Here is a 22,787-nt window from a genome sequence, read left to right as displayed (position 1 = left end):
AATGTCAACCATGTAAGGTTCAGTTTCCTAAAAAGGACTTACTTTGATGAATCTGAGATCTTTTCTTTAATCATCTAAAGACGTGATTGTTCAAAGTATTGAGATGCAGAAATGAACACAAAGGTTCTCTGGGGCTATAATAAGAAAAAAATGTAAAATCTTGAGTAGGACAAATTCTTGCTTTAGATCAATGGAAAGTTGTGATTTACATATGGAGCACAGCAAGCAAAGACCTATCACATGCTGTAGAACTTAATAGTTCAAAGTGATATTTTTGGACCCAAACCACAGTAAAAAAGCGGAGAGTCCAATTTGATGGACCATGAATGGATCCTGTGCAAAACTGCAGATAATCTGCTGATATTCTTGCAAGTGTTACTTATAAAATACCACCAGACTGACATTGGCAATCATTTGAGATCTGCTGGACATTTAAAAAACATTCTCCTCAGAATGAGAAGTCTGAAAAAAAATTGGGAGATATACAGTTGAAAGCTTTCAGGCAGCATTTACAAGTGATAAGATCTGCAAAAGTATGATAGCTGAGACCCAATGCTGGTTGAGCAACGCAGGTTAGAATTAGAGAAGTAAAGATGTTACATATTTGAACGTGTTTGCATATGATATCTGGATAGCCTTAAGCACTATGCTTGGCTGTTTGTTGGGTCTTCCCCCCCCCCCCCTCCCACTTTCTGGCGAACTATCTTGCCATGACTCTTTCGCACCTGTGCCTGTCACTGCACTGTCTCAGCTTTGGGTCCCAGCTATCATACTTTTCCCCATTTCTCTTCTATTCCAATAAGTTTCAAGCTCTATTTCGGGGACAGTTCTTGGGTGTTTTCTGATATTTGTTCATGAGATCTGCGATGCAAGAACAATTTTCCTGAAAGCTTGTCCAGCACTATGCAACATGCAAGTTTTGGAGAATCTTACAAGTAAGACACAATATATTTGTTGAGTGCTTCAGCTTTCTTTATGCACCCTGGACTGTACTTTAGACCAGTAGTTCTCAACCTTTGGTTCGCCAGTTGTTTTGGACTTTAACCCCTAGAAATTCCAACTAGCTTATCAGCTGTGGGAGTTGAAGTTCAAAACACTTGGAGAACCAAAGGTTGGAAACCACTGCTTTAGACCAACAGCGGGAGTCTTCCTATAGATCTGTAGGTGACTTCTAGTAGACTAGTCACTGTTTCCTGAATTCCTCATCGATAATAACAAAACAACCATGTTGAGTCTTGTTTAAAAGAGATATAAATAAATATTATAATAACAAAATAAAATGGCTTTTATTCTAGACTAGACTGCTTAAAAAACTGACCAAGGGCAGCTCATAACATGGAAAAGCTAACCTTTTGACTATAGCTCCCAGAATTGGGAGTAGCAATCCAAAAAATAGTTTCCTGTTCTGGAAGCAAAAAGCACATTCCTAGACTGTTATAGGTTTTGAGGTTCTGCTAAAAAGTGTCTATTGACTTTTGCAAGGTTTCAGGGAAGGAACCTGGGAAGAATTCCTTGAAGATGCAAAGTCTGAAAAGTTCTGAACTGACTAGAGCTTGGAAATCATTGGTTGCTTTAACTAGTTAAGTATTATTTATTTTTTCCTTACCAAATGACTCTTAACAAGTTAATTTGGTAGTGAACATCACTCACTGAGAAGTTAAATATAACGGGTTAAATTTAACTAATGTGATAATTTGTTTCCTCCTTTTCCTACGGAAATTAGAGGAGTCTTGAGCAACACTCACTGTTCCAGTATTATAAAGAATAGTTTTGCATTACTCTCTATTATGGGAAGTATTTCTCAAACTCTGCTCCTCCAGGTGTTTTGGACAGAAATCCTAACCAGCTTACCAGCTGTTGGGAATTGTGGGAGCTGAAGTCCAAAACATCTGGAGGAGCACAATATAAGAGTTTGCGAAACTTGGGCTATGGGGTATCTCAAAAGGAGGAGAATGACTAGATAGTACTAAGTAGTAGGCATGGACAATCCATGATTCTAAATGGTTCTAAAGTATTTACAAAACTAGGGGTGCTGGTGCTTTGCTTCTATAGTGTTGCTAAAGTTCTGGTGGTAAAAATTTCAGAACTCTAACAAAACTTTCAAAATTTCATTGTTATTTCGTTATTGATGATTTTTATGACAGAACCAATTAGGAACTGCCATTTATAACAAAATTTTGATAGTTTTGTTAGAGAGCTGAAATTTTCACCACCAGACTTTAACAACACTGTAGAAGAAAAGCACCAGCGCCCCCTAGTTTTGTAAGTAGTTTGGAACCATTTAGAATCATGGATTGCCCATGCCTACTAAGTACTTTGGAACTGAAGATGGTAGGGATTGAGTTTGGGACCACTGACATCTGCATGCAGATCACATTCTTTAGCATTTATCTTTGCAGCCTAACCAGGATGTTGCAAAATTTATATATTCTTTAACAGCAAATAGTAGCTATGGTGAGACTAGGTAAACACATTGAAGAATGTTATAAAATGATTTAATCAGAGTGACATATTCCATTTTAAATTATAATTGTATATAAGATGTTCAGATTGTCATTCCTTGTGCACTGAAGCACTACTCTCATTGTCAAAGCACAGAGTTGCAAACCTCACTTAAAGGTTTTTCTTGTAATTTTACAACTTTTCTCTACTATTGGAAACTTTAATCTTGTTAACAATTCATACAGTTCCAGAATTACAAGATATTAAGGATCTATACATTTAAGGGGTCGAGGATGAAATTATGACTCAATACTGTAGAAAAATAATAGAATAACAGAAGTATAGAGTTGGACAAGAGTACTAGGGTTATCCCGCCCACTCCATTCTATACATACATACATACATACATACAAAAACACTCCTGACAGATGGCTTTCCAGCCTCTATTTAAAAACCACAGAATGAGACCCCATCACACTTTGAGGCAGCGCATCCCATTGTTGAATAGCTCTTACCATCAGGAAGTTCTTCCTAATGTTTAGGTGGAATTTCTTTTCCTGTAGTTTGAATCTTTTGCTCCATGTCCTAGTACTTGGAGCAGCAGAAAACAGGCCTTGCCCATATTCAATATGCCACCCTTCCACATATTTAGACATGGTTATAATGCTCACCTTTAACCTCCTTTCTTCTAAGCTAAACATGTCCAACTTCCGATGTCGCTCTTCATAGGACTTGGCTTCCAAACCTTTTATCCTTTTGGTCTCACTCCTCTGGACACATTCCAGCTTACCAATATCCTTGAAATCTTCTGTATGTTTAGAGGCACTCAGAATATCCGATTAAAAGGTCTTTACCCCTGAATCATCAACTGCTTTTATGTAACCATGCATTGCTGACTTCAATGTGGAGCTGGATCAGTGGCATCTAGGTTGAATGAAAATATCATTCCCTATTTACTTTTTCCAATCCAGTCAAAGAAATCCACAGTGTCTGAAGGGTGATTAAACAGCACATATGTTGATGGCAGTGGGAGGAAAGAAGAGAGAGAGAGAGAGAGATCAGGGATAACATTTAGATGAGCAGATTATTAGTACCATGCTTTGGGACAGCCTTTCCAACCCAACTTTGCACTACAAAATTCATGAATCCACAATCAACCAGACTATAGATCTGCATTCTTAAGATTTCTAGAAGGTGTGAGGTTGAGAAAGTTAACTTTTATAATTACAAAAGAATTAAAAACTCAAACACTTCGGAGCCAATAACAGGATTACTTGTTGGGAGCAGAAACCATAGCCAAACATGCCAATTTCTGTACATTTCCAGATGATTTCTGGAAAAAAACAACCCAATAATTAACAAATTTAAAATGATACAAATTAAATATGACTCTTCCCAGCATTAGCAAATGTAACATCCCCATTTCTCACTATCACAGTTAAAGAATTAATTTTAAACCTAACTCTGCCTATTTCTCCTGTGAACTTTTAAAAACCCTTGTATTTCACATTTGTTATTTGGTGTCTAACCAAATTTTCAACCATTGATTGCTAGAAATGCATTCAAAATTCCATAAAGTTCTGGCTAAAAAGTTCAAAGGTGAAGTGACATTATGGCCAAGGAGAAAAAGTCAAGATGCTTTGTCAGTCTGATCCAGCTGAAATAAACTAACGGTAGCTAGAAATTGTCTCAGATGGATGAATCTGCTGTATGTGATGTGTATTATTGGATCTACACTGCTATATAATGCAGTTTCAGAATGCAGATTAACTACATTGAACCGGATTATATGGCAGTGTAGACAGTACATTATATGGCAGTGCAGATCTAGCCAATGAGTTTGGTGTGAATATGTTGATTTAACTGCCTAACTGCAGCCGGGCTCTCTGTGTATGTGTATGTGTATGTGTATTAACACACTTTTTAAAAGCTGGTGTAAAAAATGAAGTTCTGATGTGCATGTCTTATACAACTTTGGCATGATTTATTCTGCATTTTTACAATTCTGTAAATCTAGTAAGTACTGGGGAAGAACAAGGAGATTTGCTTAGTATTTGGCTCCCATTCTCAGCTACTGTGTAGTTTGTTCAACAGGGTTTCTGGCTTCTAAAATGTTTCTAGGTGTCACCATCTTTTGGTTGTTCAAAACTACTACTGTCACCCTTTTCCTGATTTTCAGGGATCCCTCATTCCCTCTTCATCTGTAGCTGGTTATCTTGTTCTCCAAGAGTTTTAAAGTGTCTGTCACGAATAGGAAACAACAAAGAAATTTGCCACCAGTCTAGCTGCGCCCGTACCTTGGGAAGTCTGACTTGGTCACGGTGGTCCACGCTCTTGTTACGTCCTGAATAGATTACTGCAACACACTCTACGTGGAGTTGCCCTTGAAGACTGTTAGGAAGCTTCAAATGGTCCAAAGGGCAGCAGCCAGGTTACTAACAGGAGCGTTGCTCAAGGAACATACTACTCCTCTGTTGCATCAGCTCTACTCGCTGCCAATTTGTTACTGAGCACACTTCAAAGTTAGCCCTAAACAATTCCAGCCCAGCTTACCTGTCCGAACGTATCTCCTCATATGAACCATCTAGGAGCTTAAGATCGTCTGGGGAGGCCCTGCTCTCTATCCCACCTGTCTCGCAAGTGCGATAGGCAGAGACGAAGGACAGGGCCTTCTCAGTGATGGCCCCTTGGCTATGGAACTCCCTCCCTAGGGATATTAGATCAGTCCCCTCCCTCCTGACTTTCCAAAAAAAGTAAAGACCTGGCTCTTTGAGCAAGCTTTTGAGAATGCAGCGGAATAGATAACACAGAACTATGAATGATGAACATGGAATGGCCAGACAATGTTACTGGATAACGTTTTTAACAAAATGACACTGATGATTATATGCTTTAACGTTTTTATGTTTTATATTGCAATCTTGATTGTTTTTAATGGCACTTGACATCGAATTGTGCCAATCTGTAACCCGCTGAGAAAGGCGAGCTATAAATATCGTAAATAAATAAATAAGTAATAGTGGAAAACTCCCAAATCTGGATCCACCCAATATCCTAAAAACTATGAAAGAAAGTAGAAAAAATAATAACTTACAGAAAGATAGTTTGTATATTCTTTGTTCTAGCTCATGTTCAGCAAACAAGTCTATTTTTCCTGCATGTTTGTTTATTGTTTTCCATAAGATGGGTCCTTTATTGGGAGAAAGGCAGAATATGAAATAAATATCTTCAATGCATTCAGTGCATGTGTTTTCAGACTCCTGAAAACTGGCTGCCATGTTGCCATTTGGTGCTGCAGTCTAAACCTTTTATCTGCCTATTCAGGAGTAAACTACCATAGTCTTGTCAACCATTTCTTTAAGCAGGAAGTTTGTTTGTGATTAATATTTTAGCAACAGCTAGTCAACTGCAACGTAGATCATGATTTTTATTCTTTAACTGTGCCATCTAAATCCTCAGGCAGAATCTTTAGTCGGCTATCTAAATCCTCAGGCAGAATATAATTACGCTAACTGGATTTATAACCTTTCCTTTTGCAGCCAGGGGGCTAGAACTCTTATCTGCCTTCAAGTTATTTCCAACTTACAGTGTATCTAAGGCAAACCTATTATGGGGCTTTCTTGGCAAGACTTGTTCAGAGAGGCATTGTATTCCTCTGAGGCTGAGAGTGTGTGATTAGCCAAAGGTCACCCAGTGGGTCCATGGCCGAGTGAGGACTCAAACCCTTAACTCCAGAGTCATAGTCTAATATGCAAACCAGCACACCATATTGATCAAGATCTGTTGTGTTTTTTTACTCATGTAAAAACTGAACATTCAGAAATTCTGTAACTATCTTCCTCTGTATTTCTGTGCTCAGGGCATGTCACCATGTTGACATTTGGTGCTGAAATCCTCGGCTGCTTTTCTACTGTGTCAATCTATATAAATTCCAGCCGCAGGATTTTAATTCTCATTTCTTGCTTTCAGAGTTGTGCATCCTTTCTGAAATTTCATTGATTCATTTAAAATGAAGGAAGAAATGCATAGATAGATAGATAGATAGATAGATAGATAGATAGATAGATAGATGATAGATAGATAGACTATAGTATCATGATAAATAGCCATCTTCCTATCTACAGGCAACTTAAGTTTTGCTTGCTTTTCATTTCAAGGTACCATGATTTATGTTAGGGGTCCTCAAACTAAGGCCCGAGGGCCAGATACGGCCCTCCAAGGTCATTTACCTGGCCCTTGCTCAGGGTCAAACTACATCTGAAACTACTTGAAAGCACACAACAACAACAACAACAACAACAATCCTATCTCATCAGCCAAAAGCAGGCCCACACTTCCCATTGAAGTACTAATGAGTTTATATTTGTTAAAATTGTTTTTCATTTTAATTATTGCATTGTTTTTCAGTGTTTTTTGCACAACAAATAAGATATGTGCAGTGTGCATAGGAATTCATTCATGCTTTTTTCAAATTATAATCCGGCCCTCCTACAGTTTGCGGGATCGTGACCTGGCCCTCTGTTTAAAAAGTTTGAGGACCTCTGATTTATGTATTCATGTCTTTGGGTTGCTTTTAAGGAACTAAATGATTTTGTATTTTTTGTAACTTGCTCAGGCCCCTTTCACGCAGTTGAATAAAATCCCTCATTTTCCGATTTGAACTGGAATATATGGCAGTATGACTTCAGATATGCAAGTTCAAAGCAGATATTGTGGGATTTTCTGCCTTGATATTCTGGGTTATATTTATTTACCATATTTATATACCGCCTTTCTCAGCCCGAAGGCAACTTGTATGGCTGTGTGGAAGGCCCTCAGTTGAATGTAGCCAGTGAAATTTTGGTCTGAAATCTATTTTTTTGAGGCAAAATTGGGGTGAAAGTCATGTATTACTGTTCTTAACTTCCTTTTGTTGCTTCATCTGCGTTTCTAATTCAGCATCATGTATGTCTTGGAGCCACTTTAGTTAACCCCATCTAGAAGCCAAATGTCTAAACATGTTATTTTGACAACACAAAACTCTTAATAAGTCTCTTTGATGTTCCCATCAGAATTTACATGTATGATAGTGTTTTTTACAGCCACTTGACGAAGCTTCCCACTTGCTTGTTTTCAGAAGATTGCATGGTGCAGCTTCTATTTTCTCTCCTAAACCAATGGCTATTCTGCAGTCTTATTGTGATATCTAATGACATATTGCACATATTACTGTTTATTAGAGCACCAACTAAAATGAAACAGTGAAGATCATAAGTTTCCATCCAAACCAGGAGACTTTCATTTTATATGTGGATGAAAAAGCATCCCTGCATAATGTGATCCATTTCTTGTTTGATTAATTTTCATAATAACTATGTGCAGTGGGATCTCCATTTCTGTTGGGCTTTGGTTCAACACGCTGATTTGGCTGAGTAAGATTTATTTGGAGTAAAGAGTAAACAGTGAGAAAGTTGTTGATGTCTTCTAAGAGACTTTAAAAATGTTTTAATTCACTGATATGAAACACAAATGTCTGTTCAAAAGCACTAAAAAAAATCGCACTGGAACGCTAGTATCCACAGTTAATCGAAATGGAACAACAACTTAATTGATATAGCTTTAGAAGTTGTAAAAGAACAGTGTTTGGCATATTTTATTGTGTTTTTTAAAATTCAACACCAAAAAATACATTACTGTTAAAGCATTTTTCATTGCAGGCCTATGTAATAGCCCAGAAGACTAGCCTTTTAAAAAAGGTCTGGGTACCAAGTCCAACAAGACAAGACACAACTGCTTTGATCTCTAGTTCATCATCTCTGTTTCCAGCCGGTGTAGTTTTCAGATTTGTGTGGAGAAAGAGAATAAATCTTATCTCTAAAGCAGGGATTGGAATTGTGCAATCCTCTAGAGATTGTTGGACTGCGGCCACCAACATTCCTTTATGTTGTTTATGCTGGGTATGGCTGCAAGGAATTTTAGTTCAACAACATCTAGAATGGGTTCTCAACCTGTGGGTCCCCAGGTGTTTTGGCCTACAACTCCCAGAAACCCCACCCAGTTTACCATCTGTTAGGATTTCTGGGAGTTGAAGCCAAAACACCTGGGGACCCACAGGTTGAGAACCCATTCTAGATGTTGTTGAACTAAAATTCCTTGCAGCCAGGAAGGTTGAGAATGACTGATCTAGAGGTCTACATAGTTCCTCCCCCTGAGCTATAGTCAGGGGTGGCTCAACCATTATGCAAAGTAAGCATTCGCACTATAGTTGATTTTGCCCAGGGGCGCTCTTGGGGGAAAATAGATCTTGACATATGCAAGTTGTAGTTACTGGGATGTATAGTTCACCTACAATCAAAGAGCATTCTGAACTCCACCAATGATGGAATTGGACCAAATATGGCACACAGAACTCCCACGACGAACAGAAAATATATATCAGTGATGGGTTTGGGGGGGGGGGGGCGCCAAAATACTGTTTGCTTACAGTTGAAAATTACCTAGGGCGGCCTCTGGCTATAGTCAACTGTACCGTGATTTGCAGTCTTTTCCTAAAGTCTGACTTGTGAAAATAAAACCAACTTCTTGGTTTTAATAAATCTATTTAAAATATGGAGAACCAGCATGGTGTTTTGTTTGAGTGCTAGATTAGGACCCTGAGGGCCCACGTTCAGTTCTCTGTTCCGTCATGGAAACCCAGTGCATGACCTTGTTTAAGCCATACTTTCTCAGGCTTAGAGGAAAGTAAGGACAAAGCCTCTCTTAACAAATTCTGTCAAGAAAACTTCACAATGGCTTTGCCTTAGGCTTGCCACTAGTTGGAAACAGCTTGAAGACACACAAGTATGGAAGTCTGAAATATATACAACTGATGTGAAAAAGTTGGGCCTAAAACTTGCTATAGCTATTTGTCTGGCACCATAATAAATATCTCACCTCACTGCAAATACTCACACCCTAATATTAAGCCACATTGCCATATTTGTTCCAGCCACTGAGTTGGTTCAGATATATGTGTGTGCATTTGCTCAATGACTTACACTTGATAGCTAAGTGCAAAATGTGACTCGCTAGACAAAGTAAATGGTCTTCCTGTGAGTTGCTAGCTTGTAATTACTCATTTGCACAGGCAAGTTACTTTTCAAATGGTGGACTTGCATGTATGGATGAGCCAACCCATGGCATCTCCCTTTTCTTCTGAACACAGGATTTGGAGAAAGGTTGTTTGGTCTTCTTTCACAGTCTCTCAATAGACATCAGTTGCTGATATATGACAAATATGCTTGTGATGACTTTTTGCAAGTCTCAACCTTCTTGCAAAGGCTTCAGAGCAGTTATGGTTGATTCATGTTGCTAATTGTTTGTAATGATTAATGAGGTTATTACTGTAGAGATGAGGTTGCCAGATCTCAACATTTGTTCTGAAGTTTCAGGATCTGAGCCTTCTCAAAATAAGCATGGTCTTCTGAGGGAAAGTGTTAGACCCTGACTTTAGAAACCTGGGTTCACATTCTGATTTACTGATTTACTTTGAGCCAGTCTCTCCGTGTCCTTTCCACCCAAGTTACTTTGCAGAGTTGCGGTAAACATACGAACAGAGCAGAAACCACCTTGGTTTCCTTGGAGGGAAGGTGGAATATAAATTAAAATAAAAATTGTTACATTTTGTAGCAATTCTACAAAGCCCTCCACATTTATATTGCTCTTTACTTCAATTTTCAGAACAACTGTATGTTCTCAAAAGTTCTTTTATACTGCCACTAATGTCAGCTTCTTACCACCTACATCCACATAAGATAGTATGGATTTAGTGAATTTTTGGATATTAAGAGGGTGGAAGTTAGAAACATTCAGCAGAACATCCATGTGGAGTTTGCTTGATGGACATGGTTTGAAGCAAACATCAAAATACCAAATTCAAGAGAATACAATAACAGGTTGAAATGCTTGGGATCAGAAGTGTTTTGGATTTTAGATTTTGGGATATCAGTAGTTGCATATTTGTATATGATGAATTATCTTGGAGATGGAACCCAAATCTGAACCCAAAATTCATGTATGTTTTATATATACCTTACATCCTAAATGTAATTCGAGACAACATTTTAATAACTTTGTGCATGAAACAATGTCTGTGCACTTTGAATATTCAGAAAGCAAAGGTATCACTATCTCATCCACCAATGTGGATTTCAGAGTATTCCAGATTTTGAGATTCTGGATAGAGGATGCTCAACCTATATCTTTCATATTTTAGTCTCCTTGCTCTGAGATAATTCCTCTTGTTACTCTGCTGGCTTGGAGATTCTAGAAGTTCTGACATAAAAGTAACTTTCCCAAACTCTTTCCATGGCTCTTGGAAACTCAGAGAAGACAGCTCCGATCCTAAAATGTCAGATCAAACTTTGAGTTCTGGCAGAGTTGCCCCTGCATTGATAGTATTCTTCATGGGAGAGTGATCTGGTAAAGGCTTTTGAGGTGAGTTGTGGGTGAATGTTGGGCTGAAATTTGAACTCTGTAGACTTGATAGAACGGGATCAAAATTCATGCTTTTAAGGTATAGGCTAAGAAATATGGGAATTATATTTCCAGGCTCTGAGTTAAACTCTTAACCAACCCCTGCTTTTTCTATTTGCAGATCAAGCTGTGAGGTGTTGGCTACAGGTTGCCTGATCTCAACGTGCTTGCAAATCTGTGTGATGCTAATTCGTGCTCTTCAATGGGAAAAAGACAAAGCTTTGTAAGTATGTTACATGGTGTACTGTGTTGCTACTACTGTGGAAGAAGAGCTGCCAGCTTAGGGTTACCCATGCTGATTGCTGCATCAACCCAAGATAATAAGGTTCTGTCCGAACGCATCTCCCCTTATGAACCTGCTAGGACTTTAAGATTGTCCAGAGAGGCCCTGCTCTCAATCCCGCCTGCGTCACAAATACAATTGACGGGGATGAGAGACAGGGCCTTCTCAATGCTGGCCCCTTGGCCATGGAATGCCCTTCCTAGGGACATTAGATTGGCCACCTCCCCCTTAACATTCCCAAAAAGAGTCAAGACCTGGCTGTTCGAGCAAGCATTTGAAAATGCAATGTAAAAGACATAGGAACTTGGAATGACTGGATGACGAGATGGATAATATTTTCAATTAGGAAATGCAAATGGCTTATGTTTTTATTACTTTTGTTGGGTTTTATACTATGTATTAATGTTTTAAATATTTTATGATGTTCTTGGGCATTGAATCGTTGCCTCTGTAAACCGCCCTGAGTTGCCTGAGGGCTGAGAAGGGTGATATACAAATACAGTAAATAAATAAATAAATAATATGTGTTGCCCACTTTTTCCTCATTTAGGGCTACTGTGACTGCTACTGATGTCTCTACTCAAAGCAGTGGCCCATAGTCTATGAACTATTAGCTCCTGGTCTGCATGGGGTTTCCAGAAATGAAATAGCTGTAGTTAATAGCACAAATAGGGTACGGTTGGACCTTGGTATCCATTGGGGATTGGTTCCAGGACCCTCACGGATAGCAAAATTAGTGAATGCTTGCCTCCCATTATATACAATGGCACAATAAAATGGCATCCCTTATGACAAATGGTAAAATCAAACTTTGTTTTGGAATTAAAATTTTTTTTCAAGTTGTCGGTAGTATAACCCATAGATATGGAGAATCAACCATACTGGAATTTGGCACCTAAGGGCCCTTCCACACAACCATATAACCCAGAATATCAAGGCAGATCATCCACAATATCTGCTTTGAAGTGGGTTGTCTGAGTCTACACTGCCATATAATCCTGTTCAGTGTGGATTTAATACAGCTGTGTGGAAGGGCCCTTAGAGACAGAAGTTCCCCATACCAGATAGCTTAAGAAGCACTATTCTGGATAAGTCCAGATCCAAAAGAACAAACAACCGCTTCCTTTCCCAGTTACACAGGTTAAATCAGAGCTTCTTAAACTTTTTCCACTTGCAAGCCCTTTCTGCCGAGAAATGATTACATGCCTCCATGTAAATCTATATAAATAAAAATGTAATGTTCGTTGGTGGGATTAACATAACTCAAAAACTACTGGATGAATTGACACCAAATTTGGACACAAGACACCTAATAGGCCAACGAGTGACCATCACTCATAAAAACACTGAAAACAAAATGGAAGAGACTTTAAACACCAAAAAATAAAAATTACATTACAACGAATGCGCAAAACCACATATATACACATACACACACATGTATGTATATATATATATACACACACACACATGAAAACATATACACAGACTGGGCCACAGCAACAGCTGAAGTCCAAAATACCTGGGGGACCAAGGTTGAGAACCACTGTTCTAGACAATAGTTTCCACTTGGAAAAGTGTTGGCCGAGGAGGAGGCAGGGAGAGTGCCTGTAATAGCTTCAGAGATGAGAAAATATATAGATGTTACATTTCTTCATCCCACCTGAATTCTTGAGCTGCCCTTTGTTCCTATAGGTTGCAGGCTTTTGTTTGTTCTTCTTGCAGCATAATCTATCTCTTGTTTGCTTTCCTTCTGAGTGTGTGTACTACTGGCAGTTGAACGATTTCATGTCAATGGAACAGCAAACATTGTTTGAGTTTTAGTCCACATTTTAAAGGCATTGTCCAAGGAAAAACCATTGCATCAAAACCTACTAAATGGTTCAGGAGAATTCAATAGGCTGCACACTCTTGTTGCCCTCCCGGCATAGGCTATTCATCAAAACAAAGCCCGACACCACATTGAAAAGGATGCAGATAGAAGGGCAAGATTTGGAAGAACAAAACTTAGGCTGGATCTACAATGTCATATAATTCAGGTTATCAAAGTAGATTATATGCTTTGAATTGAATTATATGACGATGTAAACTCATATAATCCACACTATCTACTTTGAATTGGATTATAAATGAATATTTAGTCATCATTATTCAAAATGGGCTTCCATCTGCTTAAATACAAGCACTCATAGCAGTGTAGACTTATATAATCCAGTTCAAAGCAGATAATGTGGATTATCTGCTTTGATAATCTGGATTATATGGCAGTGTAGAAGGGGCCATGAATTGGAAACAACTTGAAGATAAATGTGCCGTCGCGCCTGGGGGCTATTATTCTCAATAAAGGAGGGATGGACGTGGCATCTTTCCCCCAGGGGATTGCTTCTTGCCCTCCTATAGGAAACTGGAACTCCCAAAAACCCAAAACGCTGTAAATAGCTCAAAATAAGTTTTATTTATTACAAAGTCATTTCTTCAAAGCAATGAGCTGGAAAACCTTAGAGGGGTGAAGGAAAACATACATTACAGTCTCAATTAGCCCTGGGTCCAAGGGGTTTGAAGCTGAGAAGCCTCACCAAGTTTCCTCTTTCCTCAATGGCTGTGAATGCCGGAGCAAACCACAACCCCAGTTCAGATGGCCTATGTTTTGAAGACTCAGGATCTTCCTCTGGTGCCAAAAGAACCGGCTTGAAGGTGCTTGGGATCTCCTCAATGTTATCCAGGCCGATCTGGACATAAAGCATGAGTCCCAGGGGTAAAAAACCTCAGAACTGGTGCTAAGAGGTAACTTAAATCAGGGTCCTTTAGAATCAAGTCTTTTACTCACATCCATGTGGTATGAACTCTGATGGCAGAATGAAAAGAAAGAAGGAAGCTCTCCCCTCCTGCAGGAAGTGGTGGAGCCAAATAGTACTGATTGACAGCTACAAGCAACCAATCCATACAACTATACATAAGCAGGGTAAAAAGGGGCAGGATTAAGCATGAAACAACAGTTTAAATCTTACAACTAACAGTTCTATACATAGGTGGCGCCACTCACGCCGTCACAATAAATAACAACAAAAATAGAATCCAAACAACAACAAAATAGCTTAACATTATTATTACAAAAGTTAAAGACCATTAAAATATTTTATTTTTTAAAAAACACACATGTAACACAGTTTAAAACTCATTTCAAACATAATAAAAAGATAAAATCATAGCCCCATTAAAAACCCCTTCTGCCACATGAATGATGAACCAAAGGCCTGCCTGGTTAATAGCACTATGTAAAATGATTTTTGTTCCTGGGCTATAAATGTTGTTTCCTAATTGCTTCTATCATAGAAAAATGGGAAACGTTTATTAAAATGCAAAAACTTTGTTTCTGACGGACATCCCGCAGCACATTTTGCTATAGCTTTTCAATGAATATCTTCTAGAGTCTCAACCAATTCAACATAGTTTTGTGTTAGCCATAAAAACAAAGTTTCTGGAGTGGAACAACTACTTTCAAAGTAAGTACCACACAATTAAACAGGAAATGACACTTACAAACCAGGAACAGAATATTTCTCAAATTTGTTACATGTGATAAAAGGACTTTCCCTGTTTATGAAAAGAGAGTAGGACGATCAGAACGAATTCCACTTCTTGGGAAGAGCCCCCAAAAAACTTCTCGTGTTTTTCTTACCAAACCTTCCTGTACTTAGAATGCATTCTAAGTAGTACGAGGGTTGAATGAAAAGTAATGCTTCCACCTTCATTACTTGGGTTTGGATGGGAATATTTTAATAAATCAAACGCAGAAATAATCCTTAGAATGTGCTCTTTAACTACCACTATTCGCTTTTTGACATAATCACCAGACAATTGGGTGAATTTCTGTCAATGATGAACAAGTTTTCTGAATCCATAACAAAAGAAGTCGATACTCTGTTTCCGCAACCCATTGTACACAGATCTTCCAATAGCCAAGCAAAGCAATAGTGTGACCCACACATTCTTGTGAAATGCCAATTATTCTTGAAATATCTCTCTGAGTGATACGACGATCATCCTGAATCAATCTGTCAACCTTTTCCTTGTGAAACCTTTTTGTTGTGAAACTCGGTGATTGCTGTCACAGGGCATCCAACTCTTTGTCACACAAATCAGATGTTCCCACCTCAACATCTTTAAACTTACTTGTCCAACAACGCACAGTACTCACATCAACACAATCACCATAAACAGCTTGCATTCTCGGATGAATCTCCTTTGGGGTTTCTTTTTTTTTTGTCATGTCAGGAGCAAGTTGCTTCTGGTGTGAGAGAATTGGCCGTCTGCAAGGACGTTGCCTGGGGGACACCTGGATGATGTGATGTTTTTATCATCCTTGTGGGAGACTTCTCTCATGTCCCCGCATGAAGAGCTGGAGCTGATAGAGGGAACTCATCCGCCTCTCCCCGGATTCGAACCTGTGACCTGTTGGTCTTCAGTCCTGCCGGCACAGAGGTTTAACCCATTGCACCACCGGGGGCTCCTTTGGGGTGACACCTTCTGTTGTCAAATACTCAATGACTGCACGTTGCTTAGGTCATATTGACCGACTGTATGCGCAGGGTTTCATACTTTGCACTTTAACAACACAACCATTTAGTGCTAAGACTTCCCACCAAAATCGAACTGTAGAGGAGAGTCTACTGAACAAGCCAGTACCTGCCACATACCAGTACTGCCATCTGTTGAGGAGTTACGAACTCATATTTCTCTTATTTTGGAAAAAGTCAGTCTTCTTGCCTTTCCTTATAGACCAAGACTGTTTGAAAGAGAGCTTATATATAGACAGCCCAGTGTCATCTGTGATAAACAGTTTTGTCAGCCCCCCCTCCCCCCGCCACATTTATATAGTTCTGGAGGTCTGCAACATCTGCTTGACCCAATGAGGTAGCATTTGGATAGCATGGGAAGTGATGTTTTCTGAAACCACTTTCTTCAGCAGTCTGCAAAAATTCCCTTTCCTGTTTAGTGCTGTGTTGATGCCACCAGATGGCATTCCAACCAAAGTAGAGAAATGCACACATCATTTTTTTTTCATCTCAGAACTGTCTTGTGCCTTTAAAGTGTGTGTGTGATAGAGAGAGAGAACAAGAGATGCAGTTTTCATGCATTTCCCAAGTTACGGACAAGATAGGCTCTATAGGTTTGTTCTTAAGATGGATTTGTTTGTCAGTTGAACAGGTACATTTTAAAGTGTAACTCCATCTATCTATCTATCTATCTATCTATCTATCTATCTATCTCTCCATCCATCCAATCATCCATCCATCCATGGATAGCAAAAAGGATAAACACACCTGTGTTGTTTGTTTTGTGGTCTGTGCCTCTGTTCAGAAGATTTCACCTTCCCTGTGACAATTGAATTTTGAAAAAAATAGGCTTGTTGTGGAAACAAGGATTAGTAATAAAGCTTCAGTGGAGACACCTTTTCCCCATGATAACTCTTTCAGGGGTGAATTTCCCTTCCTACAAATTAATAATAATAATAATAATAATAATAATAATAATAATTCTCTACAATCCTGCTGTCACCTGGGATTGCGACATCTTATGTCACAATCCCAGTGACAGCAGGATTGCAGAGAAACAACTGGAAAAGCTGACACGATATAAGGATTTAAAAATCGAACTGCAAAGACCCTGGCACAAGCCAGGTGGTCCCAGTGGTGATCGGCACACTGGGTGCAGTTCCTAAAGACCTTGGGCTGCACTTAAACACAATTGGCGCTGACAAGATTACCATTTGCCAGCTTCAGAAGGCCACCTTACTGAGATCTGCACGTATTATTCGTTGATACATCACACAGTCCTAGACACTTGGGAAGTTTCCAAAGTGTGATCCTATTCAGCAGCCAGCAGAGTGTCTGCTGTGGACTCATCTTGCTGTGTTTCAAATAATAATAATAATAATAATAATAATAATAATAATAATGTACATATTTGTATCCCACCACCATCTCCCCTAAGAGCAGCTTACACACAGTGCAGGCAATAAACAAAATAATTACTTAACAACAGAAACAAATTAAGTCAACAAACAACACTAATCAATAAAAGCAACTAATCAATATAAGAACAGCAACATATCAAATTAACAGACACCATCTTTCATAAAGTGCAGATGAATAGTGATTATGTTATGTAGACCAATTAAAACATCTTAGTTATTGGTCTGGTTAAAGGCAAAAAGTAGATATCTCTCACACCCATTCTGAACTATGAGTAGTTTGTAAGTTGGATGTTTCTAACCCTGTACCTATAAAAACAGTCTGAAAAAGAAAGGGTGTATCTGTGCCAGTCAATGCACCTGAAGTAATGTGATGCCACTTCTGGATACAATTTTGGCTAATATTTTTATTTCTAAGGCCTTACCTGCAAAACCATATAATCCACTTCATAGGAGATAATCTGGATTTTATATGGCTGTGTAGAAGGAACCTTAGTCAGTTTTGGTGACAGGATTCAGGGGAGCAATCTGGTGCCGTTTTAGGTGGTTTTGGGGAGGGGCGGTTGAGGTGATTTGAACACAACAAAGGTAAATGAGTTATTTATTTATTCACTAGCCGTCCCCTGCCACGCGTTGCTGTGGCCCAGTCTGGTAATCTGGAAAACAAAGTAACGGGAAAGTGTTGGTTTCTAATATATGTAATTTCTTTATGCTTGTGGGTAAACAGTATTTCCTGCTGTTTCTTCGTCAGTGTTGATTGGAGATTGACTGGTTTGCCTACTCTGGAACATGCAACATATAATTGTCCTTCTATGATACTATATCACTCTGTGTGTGAATCATGTCTATCTATATCTATGGCTGGATGGCTCTTTGTCAGGAGGGCTTTGACTACATTTTCCTGCCCTAGTGAAGGGGGTGGACTGGATGGCCTTAAGTATTTTCTGCTGGTCATGGGCGTTCTGTGTGGGAAGTTTGCCCCAATTCTGTCATTGGGGTTCAGAATGCTCTTTGATTGTATGTGAACTATAAATCCCAGTAACTACAACTCCCAAGTGTCAATCCCCCCCCCCCCCCCAACTCCATCTGTGTTCATATTTGGGCATGTGGAATATTCGTGCCAAATTTGGTTCAGATCCATCATTGTTCGAGTCCACTGTGCTCTCTGGATGTAGGTGAACTACAACTCCCAAACTGGAGTTGGACTAGATGGCCTCAAGTATTTTCTGTATGGGAAGTTTGCCCCAATTCTGTCATTGGTGGGGTTCAGAATTCTCTTTGATTGTAGGTGAACTATAAATCCCACATGTCAAGTCCCCCCCCCCCCCCCAAAAAAACCCCTCCATCTATGTTAATATTTGGGCATGTGGAATATTCGTGCCAAATTTGGTCCAGATCCATCATTGTTTGAGTCCACAGTGCTCTCTGGATGTAGGTGAACTACAACTCCCAAACTCAAGGTCAATGCCCACCAAACCCTTCCAGTGTTTTCTGTTGGTCATGGGAGTCCTGTATGCTATGTTTGGTTGATTCCATCATTGGTGGAGTTCAAAATGCTCTATGATTGTAGGTTAACTATAAATCCCAGCAACTACAACTCCCAAATGACATAATCATTTTTTGAGTGATGATCACTCCTTGGATTAGTAGGTGTCTTGTGTCCAAATTTGGCGGCAATTCGTGCAGTGTTTTTTGAGTTCTGTTAATCCCACAAACGAACATTACGTTTTTATTTATATAGATTGACCTAATTGCTCTTTATTATGCATACCTTTCAACTGGTCTGATTTGGCAGGGACAATCCTGATTACTCCTTTGTCACCCCATTTTTCCAGCTTCTTCTAAAATGACCTGGCTTCTCTCTTCTCCTCTCCATTTCTCCCCGTCACCCCAATTCACTTCAGTTGTGACAAGCTTGTGCTCCATTCCTGGAGGAAGAAGAGAGAAGGAAGCAGAATCTTGCTCTTCTCTATAGACTCAGGCAAATGCGAAGTGCTGCAGCCTCTCTCTTCTGGCTTGTTCGTTCTTCTTCTTCATTAATAACTTCCACTGTCTCTAAAATAATAACATGTCCTGGTTTCCATTTGTTGCACGCTGGAGGAGGGTCTTTGAGTACTGCATAAATACTTTTGTGCCATGAAACAGAGGCCTTTGGAGTTGACCAGATGGTGGATCTGCGCTCAATGGAGGAAGCAACCTTTCTTTCTAGACGCAAGAGGGCAGCCCCTGCCAGGAAATTTTCCTCACATTTCCATGGGAAGACTGTTCTGGCATCTCTCTTTTGGGTCATCATGGCCTGTTAACCCCATCTGAGCTCTGTTTTGGTTTCATTTCATTTTACCACTTGCTGAAGGGATACTTCCATTGCCAGAGAAGTTAATTATGTCGAGGCCGAGGAGGTTATTGAAAGCCACTTCAGCAAAAGACGCAATTGATTCCTGGCTGAATAGAATATCTTCTTGTTTTCTCAAGCTCATTTGTGTAGCCCACCCAAATCCTTTACCTATTTTCCCAGTTCAAATGACTGAATAGTGGAGAATAAGCAACTCGCATTCTGTTCTCCAAAGCCGTTCCAAGGTATTTTCCTGCTTCATGCAAATGACAGTGTGGCACTTCACTCCCATCTATAGAATCTGGCAGCTGGCAGACTGGCTTTGGTGGCAGCGCATAATCCAGAGGGCATCAGGCTAACCAAGAATAATAATATTATAATATAGTATTGTCGAAGGCTTTCATGGCTGGAATCACTGGGTTGTTGTAAGTTTTTTTGGGCTATATGGCCATGTTCTAGAGGCATTCCCTCCTGACGTTTCGCCTACATCTATGGCAAGCATCCTCAGAGGTAGTGAGGTCTGTTTGAACTAGGAAAAAGGGTTTATATATCTGTGGAATGACCAGGGTGGGACAAAGAAATCTTGTCTGTTGGAGCTAGGTGTGAATGTTTCAACTGACCACCTTGATTAGCATTTGATGGCCTGGCAGTGCCTGGGGCAATCTTTTGTTGAGCAGTGACTAGATGTCCTTGATTGTTTCCTCTCTGCTGTTTTACTGTTGTAATGTCAACAGAAAGGAGGAAACCATGAAAATGAACAAAATCTGGCTACCAGTATTAAAAACTCTAAAATTACAACAGCAAAACAGCAGAGAGGAAACAATCAAGGACATCTAATCACCTCTCAACAAAAGATTGCCCCAGGCACTGCCAGGCCATCAAATGCTAATCAAGGTGGTCAGTTGAAACATTCACACCTTGACCTTCTTTAGGGGTCCCTTTCAAATCTATGATACTATATCCATGTGTGTGTGAATCATATATATCTATCTATATCTATGGCTGGATGGCTCTTTGTCAGGAGGGCTTTGGTTACGTTTTCTTGCCCTGGTGAAGGGAGTTGGACTGGATGGCCTTAAGTATTTTCTGTTGGTCATGGGGGTTCTGTATGGGAAGTTTGCCCCAATTCCGTCATTGGTGAGGTTCAGAATGCTCTTTGATTTTAGGTGAACTATAAAACCCAGTAACTACAACTCCCAAATGTCAAGTCCCCCCCCCCCCAAAAAAAATCCATCTGTGTTCATATTTGGGCATGTGGAATATTTGTGCCAAGTTTGGTCCAGATCCAGATCCATCATTGTTTGAGTCCACAGTGCTCTCTCAATGTAGGTAAATTACAACTCCCAAACTCAAGGTCAATGCCCATCAAACCCTGCTAGTCTTTTCTGTTGGTCATGGGAGTCGCTCTTTGATTGTAGGTTAACTATTAATCCCAGTAACTGCCTTGATCTAAGAAACATACTAAAAACACAAACTCCAAAAGATTTCAATAGCATTAAACAGTAAGGTTTAAAACAGTACAGCAGATACACCTATTTTTTCAGTTCCAAATGCCTGAATTTAAAAGAATGTTTTGTCCTGCATACTGAAGGACATGCAAGGAGGAGGTCATTGCATTCCTAGGGAAAGAACCCCAAACTTCCCATCAGCCATATCTATGAAGATGGTGGGAGTGGGAGAAAGGCCCCTCCTATACATTCCAGGGTCATGACAGGATCATTTTGGGAGATTCAGATAGCAGTATAGGGCTTTATAGGGCTTTATTACTAACCCTTTGAATTGTGCCCAGAAACAAACTGGCAGCCAGTGGAACTGTTGTAACAGGAAAATTGTACAATCCTTATAACCAGCCCCATATTTATTTATTTATTTATTTATTTATTTAAAATATTAATACCCCGTCCTTCTCTGCCTCCCAGGAGGGACTCATAACAGCTTCCAAACAGCCAACAATTCAATGTCAACATAGTAAAAATACATACATACATCCATATATTAAAATAGTTAAAATATACATTAGAACCAGTTCGCCAGATTAAAATCACCATATTAAAAAAGTCGTCCAAATCAGGCTAAGGACGGTCCAATAAAATCTTGTCTTCCCCAGTAACAAACTATTCTGTGAACGATTTAAGTTTCTTCCAGAAGGTCAGAAGGGAGGCGGCGGATCTAACCTTGCTAGGGAGGGAGTTCCATAGCCAAGGGGCCACCACAGAGAAGACCCTGTTTCTCATCCCCACCAGATGTGACTGCGATGGTGGTGGGACCAAGAGCAGGGCCTCCCCGGATGATCTTAAGGTCCTAGATGGTTCGTAGAGGGAGATGCGTTTGGACAGGTAAACTGGGCCGGAACCATTTAGAGTTAACACTCTAGCTGTAGTTCTTTTTGTACATGTATATGTGTATGTATAAAATGAAAGTTATGAGTCTATTTCATTACTCAGGTGACATCTCCAAATACTCTTCAAAGTCAACTCCACATAGAACAAGCTACAGTAATACAAACAGGATATATCCAAGACGTATGTCACTGTGGCCAAATCAGGCATCTCCAGGAATGCGATAAGTTGGCCCACAAGCTTTGAACGTACTGGAACTCTCAATAGCCCTAGGCAATGTTGGTAATAGTGAGAGATAGTAAGAGTTGTAGAGCAACATTGTGTGGAGGGCTAGATGATCCCGAACATCCTCATTTACATTTTTAGGAATGAGTGTAAGGGACAACAATAGGAAACAATAGTGTCAAATTAGAAGACATGAGACCTGACAAGAGCCAGAGTCATGCCAAAGCATTCTGCCTGAAGAAGAGAAGGAAATCCTCCTTTCAAGTCAAGGTGCAAATATCCAAAACCATATATGTATGAGACAGAAAATCCCAGTGACACCTCTTCCCATCCCTACAAATAAAAATATCAATAGCTAACAATCAACTGCTTTCACATCACAGTAAAGCTCTGCTTCCCGAGGCAGCTGCCTCACCTAACTCAGCGGTGCATGTGTATGTGTATAATAGAAGTTATGAGTCTATTTCACGGAGTAGTTGGACTATCGCAAAGTACTAATGTGAATCCAATTCAAGATTCAGTTTTGAACAGGATTCACCAGGTTGTTTCAAGTGTATAGACTACACACAGACTACATTCGCCTTCCACAAAATGGAAACTTAAGCGTTCCACTTCCCAAGTTGATGGAAAATATGAGAAAATGGAAGAAAGGGCTACCAATTTATTTATATGTGAAAAATAGTAATAGAAATGGGCTGA

The 22,787-nt window shown here is 39.6% G+C and overlaps 1 protein-coding gene across 1 annotated transcript in view; it reads left to right on the top strand.

The window, feature by feature from the left end:
- CDK12 (cyclin dependent kinase 12) overlaps positions 1-11,277 on the top strand; it is a 55,230-nt gene extending 43,953 nt beyond the window's left edge. Inside the window, exon 14 of the mRNA XM_067470043.1 lies at positions 11,057-11,277. Coding sequence (XP_067326144.1) covers positions 11,057-11,091 — 35 coding nt within the window. The 3' untranslated portion in view covers positions 11,092-11,277. The remainder of the gene's footprint in view (positions 1-11,056) is intronic.
- The last annotated feature ends 11,510 nt before the right edge of the window (positions 11,278-22,787 follow it).

This window comes from Anolis sagrei, chromosome 6, assembly GCF_037176765.1.
Source record: "Anolis sagrei isolate rAnoSag1 chromosome 6, rAnoSag1.mat, whole genome shotgun sequence".
Lineage (NCBI taxonomy): Eukaryota > Metazoa > Chordata > Lepidosauria > Squamata > Dactyloidae > Anolis > Anolis sagrei.
Note: the sequence above shows the minus strand (reverse complement) of the source record. Positions and strands in the feature narration are given on the sequence as shown.